General features: G+C 50.5%; 1 protein-coding gene across 2 annotated transcripts in view; it reads right to left on the minus strand.

The window, feature by feature from the left end:
* Window positions 1–824: 824 nt before the first annotated feature.
* LOC139242387 (MICAL-like protein 2) overlaps window positions 825–22211 on the minus strand; it is a 64801-nt gene continuing 43414 nt past the window's right edge. Inside the window, exons 5-12 of one of the 2 annotated variants that reach the window (XM_070870334.1) lie at window positions 20133–20647; window positions 13979–14076; window positions 12677–12803; window positions 11112–11202; window positions 9739–9812; window positions 8507–8621; window positions 4514–4560; window positions 825–3852 (exon numbers count right to left, since the gene is read on the minus strand). In XM_070870334.1, coding sequence (XP_070726435.1) covers window positions 3752–3852; window positions 4514–4560; window positions 8507–8621; window positions 9739–9812; window positions 11112–11202; window positions 12677–12803; window positions 13979–14076; window positions 20133–20647 — 1168 coding nt within the window. In that variant the 3' untranslated portion in view covers window positions 825–3751. Of the gene's footprint in view, window positions 3853–4513; window positions 4561–8506; window positions 8622–9738; window positions 9813–11111; window positions 11203–12676; window positions 12804–13930; window positions 14077–20132; window positions 20648–22211 lie in introns of both variants that reach the window. The other variant, XM_070870333.1, reaches the window with a different exon arrangement.

Below are 22211 nucleotides of genomic sequence, written 5' to 3' on the forward strand. Positions count from 1 at the left end.
CATCCCAAGTCACTCGACCTCCCTGAAATACAGCCCCATACATTTTTGTTTTAACTTCAAAATCACGAGGGATCGGGACAGAGTAAATGGAGAAATTGTTCCCTTTGGTGGAAGGGTCGAGAACCAGAGGGCACAGATTTAAGGTGATTGGCAAAAGAACCAAAGGCGACATGAGGAAAAACTTTTTTACGCAGCGAGTGGTTAGGATCTGGAATACGCTGCCTGAAAGGGTGGTGGAGGCAGACTCAATCGTGGCTTTCAAAAGGGAATTGGATAAGTAGATGAAGGAAAAAATGTTTGCAAGGCTACGGGGAAAGGGCGGGAGAGTGGGACTGGCTGAGGTGCTCTTGCAGAGAGCCGGCACGGGCTCGATGGGCCGAATGGCCTCCTTCTGTGCTGTAACCATTCTACGATTCTATGAAACAGGGTATGTAATAGATGGAGCTGAAGCCAAACTCCCAAACAGATTCATTTTGTTCAACTGTCTGGCTGAGAGGAACATAAATTAAAGTTGCTGTTAGCTTTGGTTGAGGGAGCTGCAGTTGGAATGAAGAGAAGGAAAGACTGATGCTGTATTTGTAAACATGGGGCTGGATTCCTTGGAAACATCACATATTTGTGAGTACGATGACCCAGCCTGAAATTGGGTTTGAGTTCAAGTGTAAATAACGGCAACATAAATAGCTCATGTGTGAGTAATAGCAAGAGTATTAACTTTAAAATTACAGCAATTCATTTTAAACAAATATCAATTTACATTTTTTCATGTGTTCAAAGTACCTTTTCTTTTTTTTTTAAACATGAAAATCACGCCATTAGTTTGAAATTATCTTTATTTCCGGAAGAGTACATTCGTGAAACACAAGCTTTTTATTTTCAATAATCAAGTCCACCGTATTTAATATGCCATAATATCAAAATTTCGCTCTGTGACATTCTTACGCCTCACAAGGTAGGTGCTAAGAAGTTGCCCAAACCTGGGGGAGGCCTGGAAGTCTAATCTGTGCCACTATTACCCATGTCTTGTCTTACATTCATACTGTCCCACCAGAGTAACTCATGACACAGTGACAAGCTGCCAATGTTGCCTGGAAGTAGTTTGCCTCAGTCCAATTGAAATTTGCCTCCAATAACCTCATCTCCACTCACCTCACCCTCCCCCACCCCACACATATACCTAACTCTTTTTAGTTCTGGGGCACTACAGGGGGGTTGCATGTAGGGGGGGTTTGAGAGGTTCAAATCACTCCATGACCTCCCCCTCCCGATCTCTGTAACCTCATCCAGCCCGACAATCCCCCAGAGATCTCTGCGCCCCGCTATCTCAGGCCTGGCCTCTTGTGCATCCCCCCACTTCCTTTGCCCCACCATTGGCGGCCATACTTTCAGCCGCCTGGGCCCCAAGCTCTGGAACTCCCTCCCTAAACCTCTCCGCCTCTCCCTCCTCCTTTAAGATGCTCCTTAAAAACGGCCTCTTTGACCCAGCTTTTGTCCACCTGTCCCAATATCTCCTTCTGTGACCCAGTGTCAACAACTTCTCTGATTACACTTCAGTGCCGCACTGTCGGGGAGGCCGTCTTTCGGATGTGACGTTAATTCGGGACCCCGACTGCTCTCTCAGCTGGACGTAAAAGATCCCATGGCACTATTTTGAAGTTCAGCAGGGGAGTTATCCCCGGTGTCCTGGCCAATATTTATCCCTCAATCAACCTAACAAAAACAGATTTTCAGGTCATTTATCTCATTGCTGTTTGTGGGAGCTTGCTGTGCACAAATTGGCTGCCGCGTTTCCTACATTACAACAGTGACTACACTCCAAAAGTACTTCATTGGCTGTAAAGTGCTTTGGGACGTCCTGAGGTTGTGAAAGACCTTTCTCTCTTAATACAGCCTGTCTTACAGTGCGGCACAATATGGCAAAATAGTACAGGAAATGATGCAACAGGTGGATTAAGACATAAAGAAATCTAAAGGGAATTAATGAAACTCTACTGTCTGTAGGAACCCATTCGAAACAATTTATCATCAATTGGATCCAAAGTCCTCTTCTTTTTCCTATACAGGCACCTGAAGACAAGAGATACCTTTAGAGCAGCTCATCGGAAAGCTGTCAAAGCTCATACCAAACAGCAACACTACTGGTGCAAAGCTACCAATATTAAAGTATGAGGAGATCACATCCCATTCATCAGCACAGGCGGTCCCTCGAACGAGGATGACTTGCTTCCACTCCTGCACCTAATTTCTATGTTTCTATGTTTCTAAAAGGGATGAGTTCACAGATGTTTTAATGAAGGACCCGATGTTCCAGTCCTGAACTCCAATTGAAGGGGTGGAAAATGCCTGTGCCTGGATTTTTTTAACGTGTGGTGGCCGTTGCACATCAGCCAAGGTATGTACGACAATGATGTTTCCACACAGCCTTGGCTGCAATGGAGAGTGGTGCGGTCAGTCACTAGCACCTCCTCTTTGATAGCACAAAACCAAAATGATTGAACCTCTTTTGAGAAGGGGGAGGGGCCTTCAAGCGGAGAATCCCCAAGGTTCAGGGCCTCTGCATCAATGGCGCCCGTCCCACCCCTCCGCAAAGTGCAGGGCGACGGCTTTTGCGGCTACAATACCCCCCAACGCCACCATGGGGAGGTGCAGAGCAGAAGCTGGACATGTCCCAAGAGGGAGAGATTGGGGAGGGCAGCGAGGGGCAAGACAATGAAAGGACCCCCACTCGGAGCAACCTCTCACTGACAGTGACAGAGTGCCATTGATGGAGGTCTTGGGAGTACATCTCGCGTTTGCCCATTGACAGGTGAGAGAATACACCGTAGACAATCTGGGGTGGGGCAAGCGGGAGGAAAACATTGAAAGTGTGGCTTCAACCAAGGAAAGATGGTGGCCACGCGTTGATTGACATTACTCAGCACCAGAGCCATTCATCCTCACAATCTCAGTGTCCTTGGGTGTTCCTTGCCAACTCTTTGGATTGAGAGAGAATATTGAGGCGTCAGAACATTAACATGGATCTCAGCTTCAACACCAACCACTCCCGACTGCTGTGAGCATCTCCGAAATCCTTCATGGCACCATTGGTGGCCGCAGCTTCAACTGTCAAGGTCCTAAGCTCTGGAATTCCCTCCCTAAACCTCTCTGCCTTTCTATCTCTCTCTCTCACTCTTTAAGACGCTCCTTAAAACCTACCACTTTGACCAAACTTGTGGTCACCTGCCCTAATTTCGCCTTATGTGGCTCAGTGTCAAATCTTTGCCTGATAACGCTTGTGTGAAGCACCTTGGGACGTTTTTACGACGTTACTGGCGCTGTATAAATGCAAATTCTGGTTGTTGTTCTAGTCATATTCCCATGACCTAACCACCCCTCTCTCATCAGGCGAAGTCTATGCCCAGAGCCCTTGGGGTTCGGGTAAGGTGGATGAGCATCCTTCTCGACCCCAGCCCGCACCTCGTTACGTTACAAAGTCTTCCGAAGCAAATCAGCGAAGTAGTGGTTGTCATTTCTCGTTGGTTCTTTGAAGCCACAGAGTTCCATAGCAACAGGGGAATATCCTGCTGCACAAGCCCAGAACAAAGAGCGTCCTTTATTGAGAGAACAAAGTTAATGCCACACAAGCATTTGAGTGAGTTGCTTTTGATTACAAATGGCTTGCCCCAGTAGCAGCTTCAGTCAGTCACCTGGCCCTGAGAACGGGTGGTGGGTACATGGCAGGGTTCCAGCGTCGCCACCTTCAGCCAGTGCGTTATTCCTTTCCCTTCGGCTTGCCACCGAGGCCCTTCAGGAACTTGAGCGGGCTGAACTTATTTTTCTTCTTCAACTCCTGTTCCGTCTCCTTGCTAATGTCTGTCACAGTGAAGAGAAAAGAGGCGGAGAGAGGGAGAGGTGAGGGGAAGAGGCGGAGAGAGGGAGAGGCGAGGGGAAGAGGCGGAGAGAGGGAGAGGTGAGAGGAAGAGGCAGAGAGAGGGAGAGGTGAGGGGAAGAGGTGGTGAGAGGGAGAGGTGAGGGGAAGAGGCGGAGAGAGGGAGAGGCGAGGGGAAGAGGCGGAGAGAGGGAGAGGCGAGGGGAAGAGGCGGAGAGAAGGAGAGGTGAGGGGTGAACAGGAAGGCGGTGAAAAAAAAGAGGAGTCAAAGTGGAAGAGGGTGAAGCGAGAAGGAGAGGGGGAAAGAGTGAGGGAGAAAGAGTGAGGGGGAGAAAGAGTGAGGGGGAAAGAGGGAAGGGGAAAGAGGGAAGGAGTGAGAGGGAAAGAGGGAAGGAGTGAGAGAGAAAGAGGGAAGGAGTGAGGGGGAAGGAGGGAAGGAGTGAGGGGGAAGGAGGGAAGGAGTGAGGGGGAAGGAGGGAAGGAGTGAGGGGGAAGGAGGGAAGGAGTGAAGGGAAAGGAGGGAAGGAGTGAGGGGGAAGAAAAGTGAAAGGATGGAACAAGGTGTAAAAAGGAAGAATAATGAAAGTTAGTTTGTTTACATTAAAATAAAAGTTAAATTTCATTCAAAAGGTTTTTATTCCTTACCCATTCTGTTAATCATTGCTTCCATCAGCAGATCTTCTTCCTTTTCTCTGTAAAGAGAGAATGTGTCAGAGTTACTGTGTAAAAGAAAGCTAGTATTTTCCCCTAGCTCTGCACAGCCGCCTTGGCAAAGTGATGGATGCACCCCAGTGTCACTCTGTATAAACACACTCCGATTTCTCAGCTGGTGAGTGTGACCTTGAGCCCTTCTCACTCAGAGAATCTGAGGCAGTGTGTATTTGCAACACCAACGTTCTGATTGGTCCCCTTGGAGGACAAGACACATCCAGCAGTTTGTCTGGAATGTGGAATTAGTAGCTGTCTGCCTGAGTAATCAAGTACTTTGCAATGTGGAATTTGATCCATTCGATTTTTACAGCCAGGCTCCAGACAGAGCTCACAGTGCTAACACTACTTCGATCAGAGAACAGACAGGGCTCACCCTCCCGGGTTAGGACCTTCTGCCTCTCAAAACAAGTTCTCGACCTTCTCCCACCCTGCTCCCCATAGATGGAGCAGTGTGTGTGGGTCACAGATTGTTCACAGGTTTACTGGGTATGAAGTGAATAGTGACAGTGTAATGACTGCCGGATTTTGTCCAGTCCAATGATGTCACTTGCCGCACATGTGCCGGGCTTTCTCAGAAATCAACCAGGTGTAGGGGAAGGAGAGGGAGAGGGTAAAGGGGGTGGGGTTGGAACAAGGTCAGCCACGTCTAACAGAGGGGGAAGAATATGATCCATCTTCCCATCGGTATCACTTTTTCGCTCTCGCCCTTCCCCCTCCTCCCCCCCCCCCCCCCCCCGGATCACGTACTTGCCCCATTCCCATTGTTCTCCCCATGCTCTTCCCCACTGCACCCCCCCCGACCGAGTTCCTGACCCCCCCGAGTTCCTGACCTTCGCCCCCCCACCCAAGTTCCTGACCTCCGCCCCCCCCGAATTCCTGACCTCCACCCCCCCCACCCGAGTTCCTGACCTCCACCCCCCCCACCCGAGTTCCTGACCTTCGCCCCCCCCACCCCAAGTTCCTGACCTCCGCCCCCCCCCGAATTCCTGACCTTCTCCCCATCCCCTCCCGAATTCCTGACCTTCTCACTCCACTTCCCCCCCCCCCAGAATTCCTGATCCCCTCCACCCCCCCCCCCCCCCGCCAGTTCCTGACCTTCTTCCTCCCGCCTCCCCCCCTCCCCTCCAATCCCCATTCAGCCAAGGATGGCAGTGAGAGTTTTCCCCTCGGCAGGTTTCAGGCCCACCACCACCCCCGGCCCGGACTCCCGCCCGCTCGTTGCACCATCGACTTCGGCAATTAGAACCAAACTCGGGTGCACCCCAAGGCTACCCCTTCAATGCCCTCTCCTTTCCCCCCCCCCCTCCCGATCCACTGACCTTCTCCGCACGGAGCCGAGGAAAGCGTGGCAGTGCAGGCCGCACCGTCGGGTACTGCGCTGTGCGACCAGATCGAGCGCGCACGCGCGGGGAAAGTCGACAAAGCGGTGCAAATAATCACTCCGACAATCTAATGACCCTGGGAGTTAATCGTCTCTCAGGTTTCCCTTTTCTGAATCTGCAGTCGTAACTTTGTCCCCCCACTTGTTTAAGACCCAAGATATTCATGGCCCACGAGCAGCCCATCTCTTACCCTCCCGTGGCCCTCAAAGCTCCACTCCACGTGCCTCTGTCCACGGCTGTGGGCTGTCGCCAGAGTTGGGATTCAGCGCTGTCGCTGGACAAGGCACGGGAAGTCGCAGAATGCTCCTCAGAGGCAGGGCTAACCCAGCCGCCATTGAGATAGCAAAGGGCCCTTTTCGAGCCAGAAGAGTAGTTTTTTGAACTACTCGCAGGTGAGTCTTAGCTCCCTTCACCCTTGAGAGTCACCTCTAGGCTCAATGATTCCAACGCTCCCCGGGTCGGCCTCCCCCCCTTGCGCCCTCCGTAAACTTGAGCTCATCCAAAACTCGGCTGCCCAGTGTCCTAACTCGCACCAAGTCCCGTTCACCCATCACCCCTGTGCTCGCTGACCGACATTGGCTCCCGGTCCAGCAACACCTCGATTTTAAAATTCTCATCTGTGTTTTCAAATCGCTCCATGGGCTCGCCCCTCCCTATCTCTGTAACCTGTTCCAACCCCACAAACCCCCCCGAGATCTCTGCCCTCGTCCAATTATGGCTTCTTGCGCATTCCTGATTTTCATCGCCCCCCCCCCCCCACATCGGGGGGGGCCGCCGTGCCTTCAGCTGCCTGGGCCCTAAGCTCTGGAATTAGAAACGCCCTGGGATGTTTTACTGCGTTAAAGGCGCTATACAAATGCAAGTTGTTGTTGTTGTTGTTGTTAGGGAATCAGGGTCTGACCAGTTCCCACTGCATCTTCCAGACAATCCAAAGTCTTAAATGTTGCTGCAGAGTGATGCCAGTAAGAACGTGGTGAGAGCAGGAACCAGGGACAAGGCAGAGGGCGGGCTGGATAACACAGTGCTGCCTGCCCACTGCATACTGTAAAGAGGGTTCATGCTGAGAATTCATTTCACAAGGGAGCTGGCCTTTAAAATCAGCTGTGCACTTCCAGGCAGCAGTGAATGGCAGCACGATGGATTGCCAAGGTGGCAGTTGCCCATATGGCAGAGGCAGGACGACAGATGGCATGCACTTAACTACTCGTCTGCTCATCGTGATTGGCCGGCTGAGTTCAGTGTAAAAGGCTGCACCGTGAACAGTTCAGTTAACATTCGTACTGTTCCACAAAAAAAAACCTTCTGTTAAACGTCTTAACCGCAGGTGGTTCATTGGGAGTCAAGCCCTCTCGCCCTCCAAGTTGGTATCCAACTCGGGGGCGAGAGATAGAATCCTTCTCGAGGATCACAAGCACACTGAGTCGGGCGTCGTTCTCGCTGCCCTCGAGTGCCAAAGTGCCCGCAACTGGCACTAAATGGTCAAACCTCATTGTGAGGTGGCACAAGGACATGGAGGGAGTTTTACCCTATAAGACTCTATGCAGACCTGACGTTGGTATGATACACAGGAAATCGAGATGAGCTTGTTCTCCTTGTGAGGCCGCGGGGGGGCGGTGGGGGGGATGGGGGAATAAGACTTTGAGCTGAGCTGGAATCGCAGACATTACAGCATAGGTGGAGGCTGTACAGCCCATCAGTACCTCTGCTTGCTCTTCAGCTGTCAGCTCTGGTCTTGCCTCTGTTCCCTGCACAGGTTTTCCACCATTATGAAAAAGTTGGATCTGGGCAAATTGTTCATGGTGGTGAAGAGTTGGGTTTAAAAAGCAAAATCAGGAGGTTGGGAAAGGTTGAACCACAGAGGTAATCAGAGTTGTGGGATAATTAGCGGGGAAGGCTGCTGAAGCGACCAGTACAATTAGGATTACAATAGCATTGGATGCAATTCTGGAGGGAGAGGAGACTGAGGGGTGTGGTGGAACTGCAATCAATCACAAAGGGACAGACGCACTGCACCGAAAGGCCTTATCCCCGATCCTAATATTTCTCCTCTTCCTGACTCTGGCACTAACAAATGGAAAAGTCAGGCATTCCTGGCACCCTACCCTTGAGGGATGTGATCGGGGCCCAGGGGAGGCGCGAGTTCGGGGCCTAAAAGAGCCGAGGGCCCAGGGGCAGCACGGGCCCAGCCCACACTGTGCGATATGTGTGTGCGCACTAGGTCCGTGCAGCAGAGCTGGCCTCCAGTCGTCCTGGTTAACCCTTGCCACTGGACCAAGACCAAGCTCTGTCAAGCCCGTGTGATGGCTGGTGTGCAACGGTCACCCCACGTTAAAAAAATCCACGCACAGGCATCTTCCACCCTCGAGGATGTAATTCGGGTCCTTCATTGAAACAACTGTGAACTCATCCTTTTTTGACGTGGAAGCAAGTCATCCTTTTTTCGAGGGAGCGCCTATGATGATGATGGTGACCCTGGCTAAACACCGTCTCCAGCCCAGAGATAACCTACCTTGGGTTGTGTGTTTTTTTACTGCTTCTCTCTTACCTCACTCTGTCCTCATCCAGCCTGTCGATGATGTTATTCCTGTCCTCCACTGTTCTTAGCAGCTCATCCATCAGCTCCTCTTCACGAGCCCGGTTGCCCTCAGTTTTTTTGTCCTCTGCAACGGCAACACATCGGAACACAGAAAGCTTTCAGTCACTTGTCCCAACTTCTCCTTATGGCGCGCGGTGTCAGTTCTTGTTTGGCAACGTTCCTGTGAAGTGCCCTGGGACATTTTACTACGTTAAAGGGCACTATATAAATGCAAGTTGATTGTTGTTTGGTTCTATTTTGCTCCCTGGGAACAGTCACTGCATTTGCGACAAACTGCACCTTCACCTGCATCAGGACCACTGGTGAACCTGAACCCACAGCAATATTTCTTACACAGTGCAAGGCACTGGAGCAGGCGGCAGACAAGCGGGAGGTCCCCTTTAAAAGGGGCAATTCCCTGGTGGTCCCCATTTCCTTCAAAGGCTTTCTCTGGACCAACACATTGCTTTTCTCTGGGAACGGGACAAGTAAAGAAACAAATGATGGGTTTAGAGGGGGTGTAAACGGCAGAACCATGACCAGCCCGTGCTATCCGACAAAATGAGCAATGGTTGTGGTCGGAAATTGTTGAACTCAATGTCGAGTCCGGAAGGCTGTAAAATGCCTAATCGAAAGATGAGGTGCTGTTCCTCGAGCTTGCGTTGAGCTTCATTGGAACAGTGCAGAAGGCCGAGGGCAAAGAGGTCTCGAAAGATATTTTTCAGGATTCCGAATTGGCTGTACTTACATGCTTTCTAATGAAGGTTCAGACACTGACCTCAACTCATTGGAATTCGGAAGAATGAGAGGTGATCTTATCGAAACGTATAAGATTATGAGGGGGCTTGACAAGGTGGATGCAGAGAGGATGTTTCCACTGATGGGGGAGACTAGAACTAGAGGGCATGGTCATAGAATAAGGGGCCGCCCATTTAAAACTGAGATGAGGAGGAATTTCTTCTCTCAGAGGGTTGTAAATCTGTGGAATTCGCTGCCTCACAGAGCTGTGGAAGCTGGGTCATTGAATAAATTTAAGACAGAGATAGACAGACTTTTGAGCGATAAGGGATTAAGGGGTTATGGGGAGCGGGCAGGGAAGTGGAGCTGAGTCCATGATCAGATCAGCCATGATGGTATTAAATGGTGGAGCAGGCTCGAGGGGCCGTATGGCCTACTCCTGCTCCTATTTCTTATGTACTGACCTGATTTTTCCATCAACACTCGCAACTCCTGGTCGATCTTATACTGATGGTCCTCCAGAATCTGCAGCTTGGATCTGTCACCAAAACAAAAAGGTTGGAGAGTTGGAGTCAACTAATACCTGGTAATGAGGAAAGATCAAAGGCATCGGACTTGTTCCCATTGGAAATGAGACTTGGGGGAGATGGGCAGGGTCAATAATGAGACAGATCCAACAACAGCTTGTATTTATATAGCGCCTTTAACGTAGTGAAACGTCCCAAGGCGCTGCACAGAAATATTAAGAGATAAAAGATTTGACACCGAGCCGCATAAGTAGAAATTAGCGCAGGTGCTTGGTCAAAGCGGTAGGTTTTAAGGAGCGTATTAAAGGAGGAGAGAGAGGCAGAGAGGTGGAGAGGTTTAGGGAGGGAGTTTCAGAGCTTGGAGCCCAGGCAACAGAAGGCACAGCCATCGATGGTGGAGCGATTATAATCAGGATCCAGCCAAACTGTTCACACTGACGAAATGGTTCAAACCCCCAGGAGTGGGGTGGAGGGTGGGGGGGGGGTGTGGGGGCAGAATATGATGCATTTAAGGGGAAGCAAGAGAAGTACATCAGGGAGCAAGGAATAGAGGTTATTCGGATTGGTTGGGAGGAGGTTCGTGTGGAGTAGAAATACCGGCATTGACCAGTTGGGCTGAATGGCCTGTTTTCTGTGCTGTACATTCTATGTAATATAACACATATTTATGAATTAAGAAGGAATCTAGGCTTTGCCATTTCACACAACAGGTAAACAGAGGCTAATTGAACTAGGCAATATAAATGGGACCAAGAGGGTTGGGGCAGGGAGAGAGGGGTCTGGGGCAGAGGGCAGAGGGGGGCTGGGGCAGGGTTGGGGCAGAGAGGGAGGGGTTGTTGGGGCAGAGAGGGGGGGTTAGGGAGAGGGATTGGGGATGGAGGGGGGTGTTGGGGCAGAGAGGGAGGGGGGGGTTGGGGCAGAGAGGGGGAGTTGGGGAGGGGTTTGGGGAGGGAGGGGGGTGTTGGGGCAGAGAAGGAGGGGGGTTTGGGGCAGAGTGGGGGGGAAGGGTTGGAGCAGAGAGGGAGGGGTTGTTGGGGTGGGTTGTTGGGGCAGAGAGGGAGGGGTTGTTGGGGCAGAGAGGGGGGGTTGGGGCAGAGAGGAGGGGGTTGTTGGGGCAGAGAGGGGGCGGTTGCTGGGGCAGAGAGGGGGAGTTGGGGAGGGGTTTGGGGAGGGAGTGGGGTATTGGGGCAGAGAGGGAGGGGGGGATTGGGAGGCAGGTGTGGAAGCGGGAGAGGTAGGGAGGGTGCCAGTGATAAGAGCGGTGTTGAAATGACCGGCAGTCCTATCTCCCCCTCTCACTGTCTACTCACATGTAAACGAGCTCTGATTCCCGTCTCATCAGCAACTGTTTTTCATGGATCAGTTTGAACCAGTCTGTCATCAACTCGTCTTCCCTTTCATCTGTTTTTTTTAAATATAGAAAAGGAAAGAAAAAAAATCCAGAGTTTCTAAAAACAGGAGAGTTGTCCAACAAGCACCGATTGGTCAGACCGCACGGAACCTTGCTTATCTCTGCTCCAATAACCTGCCACATGGGGCTGGCCGCTGCTCAGTCACCGCAGTCTCCACATGCTCACGCGTGGTCCATCACAACACACTGATGGGCACGAACATACCAGCTGCTCCGTCAAGATTGCCACTCTATGGGGCCAAAGCATCGGAACAGAAGAAACAGGAGCAGGAGTCGGCCATTCGGCCTCTCGAGCCTGCTCCACCATTCAACAAGATCACGGCTGATCTTCTACCTCAACTCCACTTTCCCGCCTGATCCCCATATCCCTTGATTCCCTTAATATCCAACAATCTATCGGTCGCAGTCTTGAGTATACTCAAAGACTGAGCCTCTGGTGCAGAGAATCCCAGAGATTCACCACCCATGGGTGCCCCGCCCACCTGCCCAAAAGAGCAACTTAAAATCGGGAAGGCAGCGGGATCAGAGTGGGGGGGGGGGGAGGTGTTAGTCACTGCTTTTATTCTGACTGCATCCCCCGCCCGTCCCCTGTGGCCTCCAGTTCCCTCCAAGCTGGGGGTGGGGGGGGGAAAGAGTTAAAATCAGGACCAAATAGTCCACCTTTCCACATTTGGTGCCTTTGGACGTAGTGACCTTCAGCTGTGGTACAATTCATTTTCAGATTTCCAATATCAGAACTCAGCCCTCGATGACACCTCACCCCTCCCCCGCTGGTTCCTCCTCCCATGCCCACATCTAGTTTGGTCAGGAACAGGAGGAGGCCATTCAGCCCCTCCAACCTGTTCCGCCATTCAGTTAGAGCATGACTGACCTGCATCTTAACTGCAGCTACCTGCCTTGGTTGCATACCCCTCAATATCCTTACCCAACCAAGAAAGCTGATCAACTTCAGTATCTGATCCCCAAGCACCAGCCCCCCCCCCCCCCCCCAAGCTAAGGTGGATCACTCCACACCTCCCCCCCCCCCCTCCAGCCAAGGTAGATGATCCTGCCCCCTCCCTCCCCAGCCAAGGTAGATGACCCCACCCCTCCCCCCCAGCCAAGGTAGATGACCCCACCCCTCCCCCCCAGCCAAGGTAGATGACCCCACCCCTCCCGCCCAGCCAAGGTAGATGACCCCACCCCTCCCCCCCAGCCAAGGTAGATGACCCCACCCCTCCCGCTCAGCCAAGGTAGATGACCCCTCCCCCCCAGCCAAGGTAGATGACCCCACCCCTCCCCCCCAGCCAAGGTAGATGACCCCACCCCTCCCGCTCAGCCAAGGTAGATGACCCCTCCCCCCCAGCCAAGGTAGATGACCCCACCCCTCCCCCCCAGCCAAGGTAGATGACCCCACCCCTCCCGCTCAGCCAAGGTAGATGACCCCACCCCTCCCCCCCAGCCAAGGTAGATGATCCCACCCACCTCCCTCGCAGCTCCGAAGCTGAGGTTCAAGCTCCACCCCCTTCTGCTCCAGGGCATCCAGCTCTGTCCCGATATCCCGCAATTCCCTCTGAATTTCCTCCTCCGACAACCGACGACTGGATGGAGTCTGCAACGTGAAACGTAAATTTTAACACAAAACACGGGCAAGAAAACCGCCGAACGCAACCGATTTTTCTTTTTTCACGTTCCCGCAGACTGCTCGCTTTGGAAATCAGAAACTGCATCCCGCTAAAACGTCTCCACTTTTGGATGAGACGTTAAACCGAGGCCCCGTCTGCCCTCTCAGGTGAACGTAAAAGATCCCATGGCACTATTTCGAATTAGAGCAGGGGTGTTATCTCTGGTGTCCTGGGGCCAATATTTATCCCTCAACCAACAGAATAAAAGCAGATTATCTGGTCATTATCACATTGCTGTTTGTGGGAGCTTGCTGTGCGCAAATTGGCTGCCGCGTTTCCTACATCACAACAGTGACTACACTCCACTTCATTGGCTGTAAAGGCTTTGAGATGTCCGGTGGTCGTGAAAGGCGCTATATGAATCCAATGGCTGGATTTTCGGTTGTCTAACGCCTCAGTTAGCAGCCTGAGGGGGCGTTAATGGGAGCACAAGAGGTTAATGACCGGGAGTGTGGCGTCTGGACAAACAGTGGATCCAGGCTTGCAGTGTCGTTAACTGGCGGCTACTTAAAGGGACGAGGTAACGCTTCCCTCGGAGGTCACAGTCAGCACAATGTTTACACACAGCGCGGTACGTGAGCCTCCCAGTGTGCAGCGGCAGACAGACGTAACAGCGCAGGTTGGAAACAAGTGATTTGAAAACGTTAATGGGTGCATTACCAAGTCGCGCCTTTAAGACTCGGCTTTTCCCGGGATCTGTCTCGGAATTCTGCGCATGCGCAATGGGTCCGCAAGATGTACCGACCAAACTTATGTATCGCCCCCCCCACCCACCCACCCCCCGCAGCTCTGGTGGGCAACAGCTGACTTATCGCTCCTGTCAGCTCTTCGACTGATTCTGATGGATTTCTGGGCGGGAGGCGAAAACTTTTTCAAGGTGCTAAAAGTATCGCCCCCCCCCCCCCCCAACACACACAAGTCTTTCTTTCTTCTTTCTTTTAATGCAATGCTGATGGCTTCTCCGCTAATGATCTACTCTGATTCAGCAGATTTGCCCAATTCCGCAGCCCCCGGTGAGATTGCCTTTCACTTTGTTCTGCTAATATTCCTTCACCTTGCTCACGTTGGTGACGAGTAGCATTCCCCTCCTCCCCGCTCTCACCTTCTCAGGGGGAGTGGTGGGGTCACTGGGACCTGGGCTTTCCTTGCGATCCTCGCTAACATAAACATCCTCAAAGAACTTCTCTCTTGCCGTCTTCTCTGTAAAACAAAGCGACAACACTTTAGAACTTGTCATCAGAAATGGGATTGACTCCTGCCAGCAAACCGGAAGCTCCCAAATTTAAAAAACGTCCACAACAGACGGAGGACTGCGTAAACGCCAACTCTTATTTGGCAAAATACAGAGAAACGAATATTAAAACATTCCCGTTGGATTGGCTCGATAAACAGTCTCGTTATTTAAAAAAGTGTCTTAGAGCGATTTTTTTCCCCTTGTTGGAAATAGTTTTATTAAAAAGAAATGCAAATAAAATTAAAAAACGCGCAACATTTTCTCAAATCCACTTCTTTATTCCTCATTTTGGGAATTCCGGCGACAACAAACACAATAAAACATTGGGACGGCACGCACGCAACTACTTCTGGTTCGTTGGCAGCAGTTGCATCACATCAGAAAACATCCCGTCAAATAACGATTAAATCACATCGTTCAAATCTCAAGGGGGCTGGAATACAAAGTTCATAGAATCATAGAAGTTTACAGCACAGAAGGAGGCCATTTCGGCCCATCGTGTCCGCGCTGGCCAACAAGAAGCTACCCAGCCTAATCCCACTTTCCTGCATTAGGTCCGTAGCCCTGCAGGTTATGGCACTTCAGGTGCACATCCAAGTATTTTTTAAATGTGGTGATGGTATCTGTCTCTACCACCCTTTCAGGCAGTGAGTTCCAGACCCCCACAACCCTCTACGTGAAGAAATTTCCCCTCAAACCCCCTCTAAACCTTTTACCAATTACTTTAAATTTATACCCCCTGGTTGTTGACCCCACTGCTAAGGGAAGCAAGCCCTTCCTATCCACTATAACCAGGCCCCTCATAATTTTATACACCTCAATGAGGTCTCTCCTCAGCCTCCTCTGTTCAAAGGAAAACAACCCCAGCCTATCCAATCTGTCCTCATAGCTAAAATTCTCCACTCCTGGCAACATCCTCGTAAATCTCCTCTGTACCCTCTCCAGTGCAATCATGTCCTTCCTGTAATGTGGTGACCAGAACTGCACGCAGTACTCCAGCTGTGGCCTAACCTGTGTTTTATACAGTTCAGGCATAATCTCCCTGCTCTTGTATTCTATGCCTCAGCTAATAAAGGCAAGCATTCAGTATGCCTTCTTAACCACCTTATCTACCTGGCCTGCTACTTTCAGGGATGTGTGGAAGTTACGTTAGTTATGTAAAGCTCTGGTCAGACCCCATCTGGATACTGCGTTCCGTTCTGAGCACCGCAGCTCAGCAAGGACATATTGGTCTCGGAGTAGGTCCGGTGCAGATTCACCAGAATTATACCTGGGCTAAAATAGTTAAATTATGACAGGTTGCATAGACCAGTTTGTATTCTCTCGCGTATGGAAGATTAAGGAGGTGATCTAATTGAGATGTTTTCAAAATTCTCATCCTTATTTTCATATCCCTCCAAGACCTCGCCCCTCTCTATCTCTAATCTCCTCCAGCCCCACAACCCCCCCCCCCCCCCCCCCCGAGATGTCTGCGCTCCTCTAATTCTGCCCTCTTGAGCATCCCTAATTATAATCGCTCAACTATTGGTGGCCGTGCCTTCTGTTGCCTGGAACTCGCTCCCTAAACCTCTCCACCTCTCTACCTCTCTTTCCTCCTTCAAGATGTTCCTTAAAACCTACCTCTTTGACCAAGCTTTTGGTCACCTGCTTTTCTACTTATGTGGCTCGGTGTCAAATTTGTATCTCATAATACTGCTGTGAAGTGTCGCGGGACATTTCACTACGGTAAAGACACTATTTAAACAATGGAACTATTTGTACCGCACTTTTTTTGACAGACATGCGACAAGCCCTGCCTCTGTCAAGCTCCGCCCCTCCCGGCCCGAATCATTCCCTCCACGTGGTGCCGAGAAGCAGGACCTGAGGCCCTGACTCTCCCCCACCCGCTCAGGACCCGGCCCTCTCCCGCCCCCACCCCCGACCCCTCCCAGGGGGCCGAGAGCGAGAGTTGGGCTGGGGGGGGGGGGGCAGAAAGTGAGAGAGGCTGGGGGGGGGGGCGGGGTGGGGAGAGTAAGAGGCCGGGAGCAGAGAGAGAGAGGCCGGGAGCAGAGAGAGAGAGAGAGAGACAGACAGACACGGCTGCGGGGGGGGGGGAGGGGGGTGGTGGAGACGGATCATGTTCTTCCAACCCTCTACAAGGGACATCGTTGGAGTGGATGATATCCTGAAGTCCCGACACTGTCACTATTCACTTCATACCCAATAAACCTGTTAACAATTAGCACACAATGCCCCATTATGGGGGTGGGGGGGGGGGGGGGGCGGAGGGGGTGGGGGGAGGATGCACTTGCGCTGGGGCATGCATCGACTGGGTTAAGGCACTTTGACTGGGGGAGGCATGCACGGACTAAGGTAAGGCAGTTTGACTGGCCCTTGCTGTCTTCTGGGGAGCTCTGTCATCTGTTGCTTCAGGAAGTCAAAGAGTTACAATTTGCAGAGTCAGTGAGACCTTGGGATAGGCGGTTCCAGTTACACATTCCTGGGAAACTTCAGGGTGTGGCTTATCCTCAAAGGGGACCAATCATAGACAAAGGGTGGAGCATGGTGGCCATTTTGGCAGTACAAATAAGCACGTCCCTACTTAAATGCAAGTTGCTGATGTTTATGATGATTAAAGGAGTCGATAGGGTAGATAGAGAGAAACTATTTCCTCTGAAGTCCAGAACCAGGGGTCGTAACCTGAAAATTATAGCCAGGCCGTTCAGGGGTTATGTCAGGAAGCACTTCTTCACACAAAGGGTAGGGGAAATCTGGAACTCCCTCACACAAAAAGCTGTTGAGGCTGGGGGTTAAATTGAAAATGACAAAACTGAGGGTAATAAATTTTTGTTATAGAAACATAGAAAATAGATGCAGGAGTAGGCCATTCGGCCCTTCGAGCCTGCACCACCATTCAATATGATCATGGCTGATCATGCAACTTCTGCCACTCCTGCCTTCTCTCCATACCCGCTGATCCCTTTAGCCGTAAAGGCCACATCTAACTCCCTTTTGAATATATTCAATGAACTGGCATCAACAACTTTCTGTGGTAGAGAATTCCACAGGTTCACAATTCTCTGGGTGAAAAAGATTCTCCTCATCTCGGTCCTAAATGGCTTACTCGTTATCCTTAGACTGTGACCCCTGGTTCTGGACTTCCCCAACATCGGGAACATTCTTCCTGCATCTAACCTGTCCAATCCCGTCAGAATTTTATATGTTTCTATGACATCCCCTCTCATTCTTTTAAATTCCAGTGAATATAAGCCTTGCCAATCTAGTCTTTCTTCATATGTCAGTCCTGCCATCCCGGGAATCAGTCTGGTGAACCTTCGCTGCACTCCCTCAATAGCAAGAGTATTAAGGGTTACGGAACCATAGCGGGCAATGGCCCTCTTATTTTTTGGGGGGGATGCGTGGCCCCTTTAAGGGGCTGTGTGGCCTATTTACAGTCTCGCACATGCCGCAAAACTTTTCATAGAGAAAGCAGGTCCCGGGCTGCGCGGGACTGGCAGAGAGACACCTTGTAGGGGACATTGAATGGCCTCCTCCTGTTCCGGCGAATCCTGCCCGAGGCAGTAGTAAGGATCAGTATGGGTCAACAAACACTATTGCCCGACTCCAAACTATGGAGCTCCACACCTCGTTCCATCCTCTTTCATCCTACAATCAAACGAGCATTCAAAGCCCAACCCTGCTGGATTGAACCTTTGGTGTTAAGTAAACCTAAGCGAAAGGTCAAGCTTGAAGGTCACCAAAAGGTTGAAAAAGGTCAGTCAGATGAGGAGGTAAATCGGGAAGTCGCAATCAGTGACCAATAAACATCACCACAAACAGTGGTAATTTATCCCGGAGACTATTTCTGCGGGGGGGATTTTCAAAACACTGAGCTATCCTGCAGACATCAGCGCAGTACTGAGGGTGTGCTGCATTGTCAGAGGTGCCGGTTTTCAGAAGAGACGTTGAACCGAGGCCCCTGCTGTCCTGGCCAATATTTATCCCTTAACTACAATTACTAAAAAAACACAGATTATCTCGTTATTTATTTTGTGGGTGATTGTAGGAGCTTGCTGAGTGCAAATTGGCTGCCGCGTTTCCCACATTACAACAGTGACTCCAAAAAGTACTTAATTGGCTGTAACGCACTTTGGGACGCCCTGAGGTAGTGAAAGGTGCTATATAAATGCAAGTCTTTCTTATACTTTGAACTTATTACTAAGCACTTGCGAGTGGCTCTTAATGCTTTCAGCTGCAAATATGATTCTCACAATGTCATTTCTTTTTAAATTAATATCACCACGCTACCCTAGCAGGTTTGCCATTTGCATTTTGAGTATCCTGCCGATACTACACAATCCTACATACCTGCATTTCCCAGATAGCACACGATACAATCAGCAAATGCAACAACCAGATTCACTATCGTATCTGATACTAATCCCGGCCAAGAGAGAAGGGGTACAGAGAGACCAGACTGCCTCAATCTTAAAATTCTCATCCTTGCCTTCAAATCCCTCCATAGCCTCACCCCTCCCTATCTCTGTAACCCCCTCCAGCCCCACAACCCTCCCCCGAGATCTCTGCGCTCCTCCAACTCTGGCCTCTGACTGATTTCCATCGCTCTACCATTGGCGGCCGTGCCTTCAGCTGCCTGGGCCCTAAGCCCTGGATTTCCCTCCCTTAGCCTCTCCACCTCTCTCTCCTCCTTAAAACCTACCTCTTCGACCAAGTCCTGCCCTAGCATCTTATGTGGCTCGGTGTCAAAACGTGTTTGATAAACGCTCCTGTGAAGCACCTTGGGACGTTTTACAATATTAAAAGTACGATATAAATACAAGTTGTTGGTGCCTGGGCTTTTTACTGATGGTGTTGTTTCCATGGTAACTAGATTTTCAACTTAATCCTGATTTAATAGTTACAACACAAAAGCAATCAGGCCCCACCAATTTTCCTTTAATCCTGTAACAGAACATCACTTGAAGTTAGATATGTAGCCTAATTATCATTGCTTAATTACCAAATAAATACCAGGCGCATCCTATATAATTTGAACTTCATTCATTGAAAGGGAGATTCAAGTATGAAAATTAGATGGGTCGATAAATAGCTTCCCCAATGATTCTCTTCTTGAAGATCAAAGGGGTAGACATTTTGCTTTAAGTAAAATTACCAAAATTTGCCAATTACACCCAATTTTCACGCGCACATTAGTTCCATTATCAAACTGACTTTGTATTATAACCATTTTTTAAAAATTCATTCTCTGGATGTGGGCGTTGCCAGCAAGGCCAGCATTTATTGCCCATCCCTAATTGCCCTCGAGGTGATGATGGTGAGCCGCCTCCTTGAATACAACAGAGTGTGCATTGCTAGGCCATTTCAGAGGGCAGTTAAGAGTCAACCTACATTGCTATGGGTCTGGAGTCACGTGTAGGCCCAGACCGGGTAAGGGCGGCAGATTTCCTTCCCTAAAGGACATTAGTGAACCAGATGGGTTTTTACAACAATCCGATAGTTACAGATACTAGCTTTTTTTTTTAAATTCCAGATTTTTTTTTAATTTAAATTCCCCAGCTACCATGGTGGGATTATGCACTCATGTCTCATCATTAGTCCAGTCCTGTGGATTACAAGTCCAGTAACATAACCACTATGCTACCGTACTACCTTTCTGAACCCGTTGCTTGATGGAAGGCACCTTATTCCCGGGAGCTTGCAGAGCCGAATTAGCTGTTAATCAAAACAAAGAAGCCCTCAAAGTCTCTCTGTCAGTTGGCTGAATCATCCAACAACAAAAATTTCAGCCAGGTTATCCAGAAATCCTATACTTCGTCGCCAATGTTATATTTTCGATCCCACCTCACAAACACACAGGCTCCAAGATGGCTGATAACGTCAGGAACCTGTCAGGTGACCTGTTCCTTCCTTATTGTTGTAAAGAGCAATGGTTGCATTACCACAGTAATCCACTGGGTGGAGCTCTATATATATTACAGTGGGGGGTTGTTGACAATAGAATACTTGGCAGGGACATACTGACCTGTCACGGTGCTGGGTTTGCCTTGGACCCAGCTCGGCCTCCCCGCCGACTCCTCCGCGACCGTGCCCAAAGCAGGAGGGTGGCCCCCCGCGGGAGCCCGGGGGCTCCTCCTGTCCTTCTCGAAGGGAGACGTTGCAGCGGGGTCCTTGTCCGTCGGGCTCGGGGGCTGGAAGCCGTTCTTAACCCCCGCCAGCAGCTCCGCGCCGGGTCTGAGCACCCTCTTCTGCTGGGTGGGGCGGGAGCTCTTGGCCTCTGTGCCGGAGGCCTCCTTAGCGGCAGAGGCAGGAGATGCGGCAACAGTCACGCTACCTGGTTTATGGAGAGAGAAAGTAACCTCTACGTGTTTCCCGCTGCCTGTGGCGGTGCTCCATTGGGTTGTACTTGGAGTCCAATTGCTGCCACCAGCTGTCTTGGGTGTGGATACCGTGTCTGCTGCACTGCCAAACGCTTCTGGTTTTTTTATGGCCACGTTAATGGACGAACTGTGTATTTTCCTGACATCCGAGGGTCCTAGGCTAAAAGCACAAAATATTCCGCTTTCAATTATACTTAGTTGTATTCATTTTATGCATTGAAACTTATAAGATAATGAGGGGGCTCGACAAGGTGGATGCAGAGAGGATATTTCCACTCATAGGGGAAACTAAAACTAGGGGACATAGTCTCAGAATAAGGGGCTGCCCATTTAAAACTGAGCTGAGGAGGAATTTCTTCTCTCAGAGGGTTGTAATTATCTGCCCCAAAGAGCTGTGGAGGCTGGGTCATTGAATATATTTAAGGCGGAGATAGACAGATTTTTGAATGATAAGGGAGTAAAGAGTTATGGGGAGCGGGGTGGGAAGTGGAGCCGAGTCCATGATCAGATCAGCCATGATTTTACTGAATGGCGGAGCAGACTCGGGGGGTCAAGTGGCCGACTCCTGCTCCTATTTCATATGTTCTTATATCTAAAAGTTTCACATCTCTCAGGTGGATTTTAAAGATCCCAGGGCACTATTTCGAAGAAGAGCAGGAGAGTTATCCTCGGTGTCCTGGGGCCAATATTTATCCCTCAATCAACATCACAAAAACAGATTATCTGGGTCATTATCACATTACTGTTTGTGGGAGCTTGCTGTGCACAAATTGGCTGCCATGTTTCCTACACTACAACAGTGACTACACTTCCCAAAAAAGTACTGTGTAAGGCACTTTGGGGCGTCCTGAGATACTGCATAAATGAAAGTCTTGCTTTTATCGAACGCGCAGGTCACACCACAGACGTCACACTTCAAGGTGTCGCCCTTAGTTACAGGATCACAGGAACTGAAGGCGACCATTCAGCCCCTCCAGCCCGTTCCGCCGTTCAATGGCCTCCTTCTGTGCTGGATGGTTCTATCGATGTATATACGCGATTGAAATAATTCCAGGTAGCTTCCAGATTTAAAGCCAGAAACTATAAGTGAGCAGGAGCCTCCCACAATGGCTGGCATAATCTGCTGTCGGGAGAACTGTGATGCATCAACCTTTTCTAAGGACCAAACTCAATGGCTTAGTGTTAAAGTAAAGGAAGGATTAAGGTGCTAAATACTGCAAATACCGGCGATACAGCAGGTACATGGCTGTCTGATGTTCTTTGCCAGTATTATAAAAGAAAACAAATCCATCTACAGATTGAAATGATAGCCTTCTATCTCATTCACTCAAGGTTGGATTCAAATTGCACTCTTTGGGAACACGAGCCAGTAAGCCTTTTTCTGTACATTCAACAAGGATTGTACTGGGATGCCCCAGTGTCAGCGACAGAAACAGCTCCCCCTCCACCTCTCACCCCCCCCCACCCCACACTCCCCCCATCCCACCCACCCCACCCCAAACTCCCCCCTCCACCCCATCCCCAACTCCCCCCCCTCCACCCCATCCCCAACTCCCCCCCCCTCCACCCCATCCCCAACTCCCCCCCCTCCACCCCATCCCCAACTCCCCCCTCCACCCCAGCCCCCCTCCACCCCACCCCCAACTCCCCCCCTCCACCCTACCCCCAACTCCCCCCCTCCACCCTACCCCCAACTTCCCCCCTCCAACCCACCCCCAACTCCC

This window comes from Pristiophorus japonicus, unplaced genomic scaffold, assembly GCF_044704955.1.
Source record: "Pristiophorus japonicus isolate sPriJap1 unplaced genomic scaffold, sPriJap1.hap1 HAP1_SCAFFOLD_1315, whole genome shotgun sequence".
In the NCBI taxonomy this organism is placed as follows: Eukaryota; Metazoa; Chordata; class Chondrichthyes; family Pristiophoridae; genus Pristiophorus; species Pristiophorus japonicus.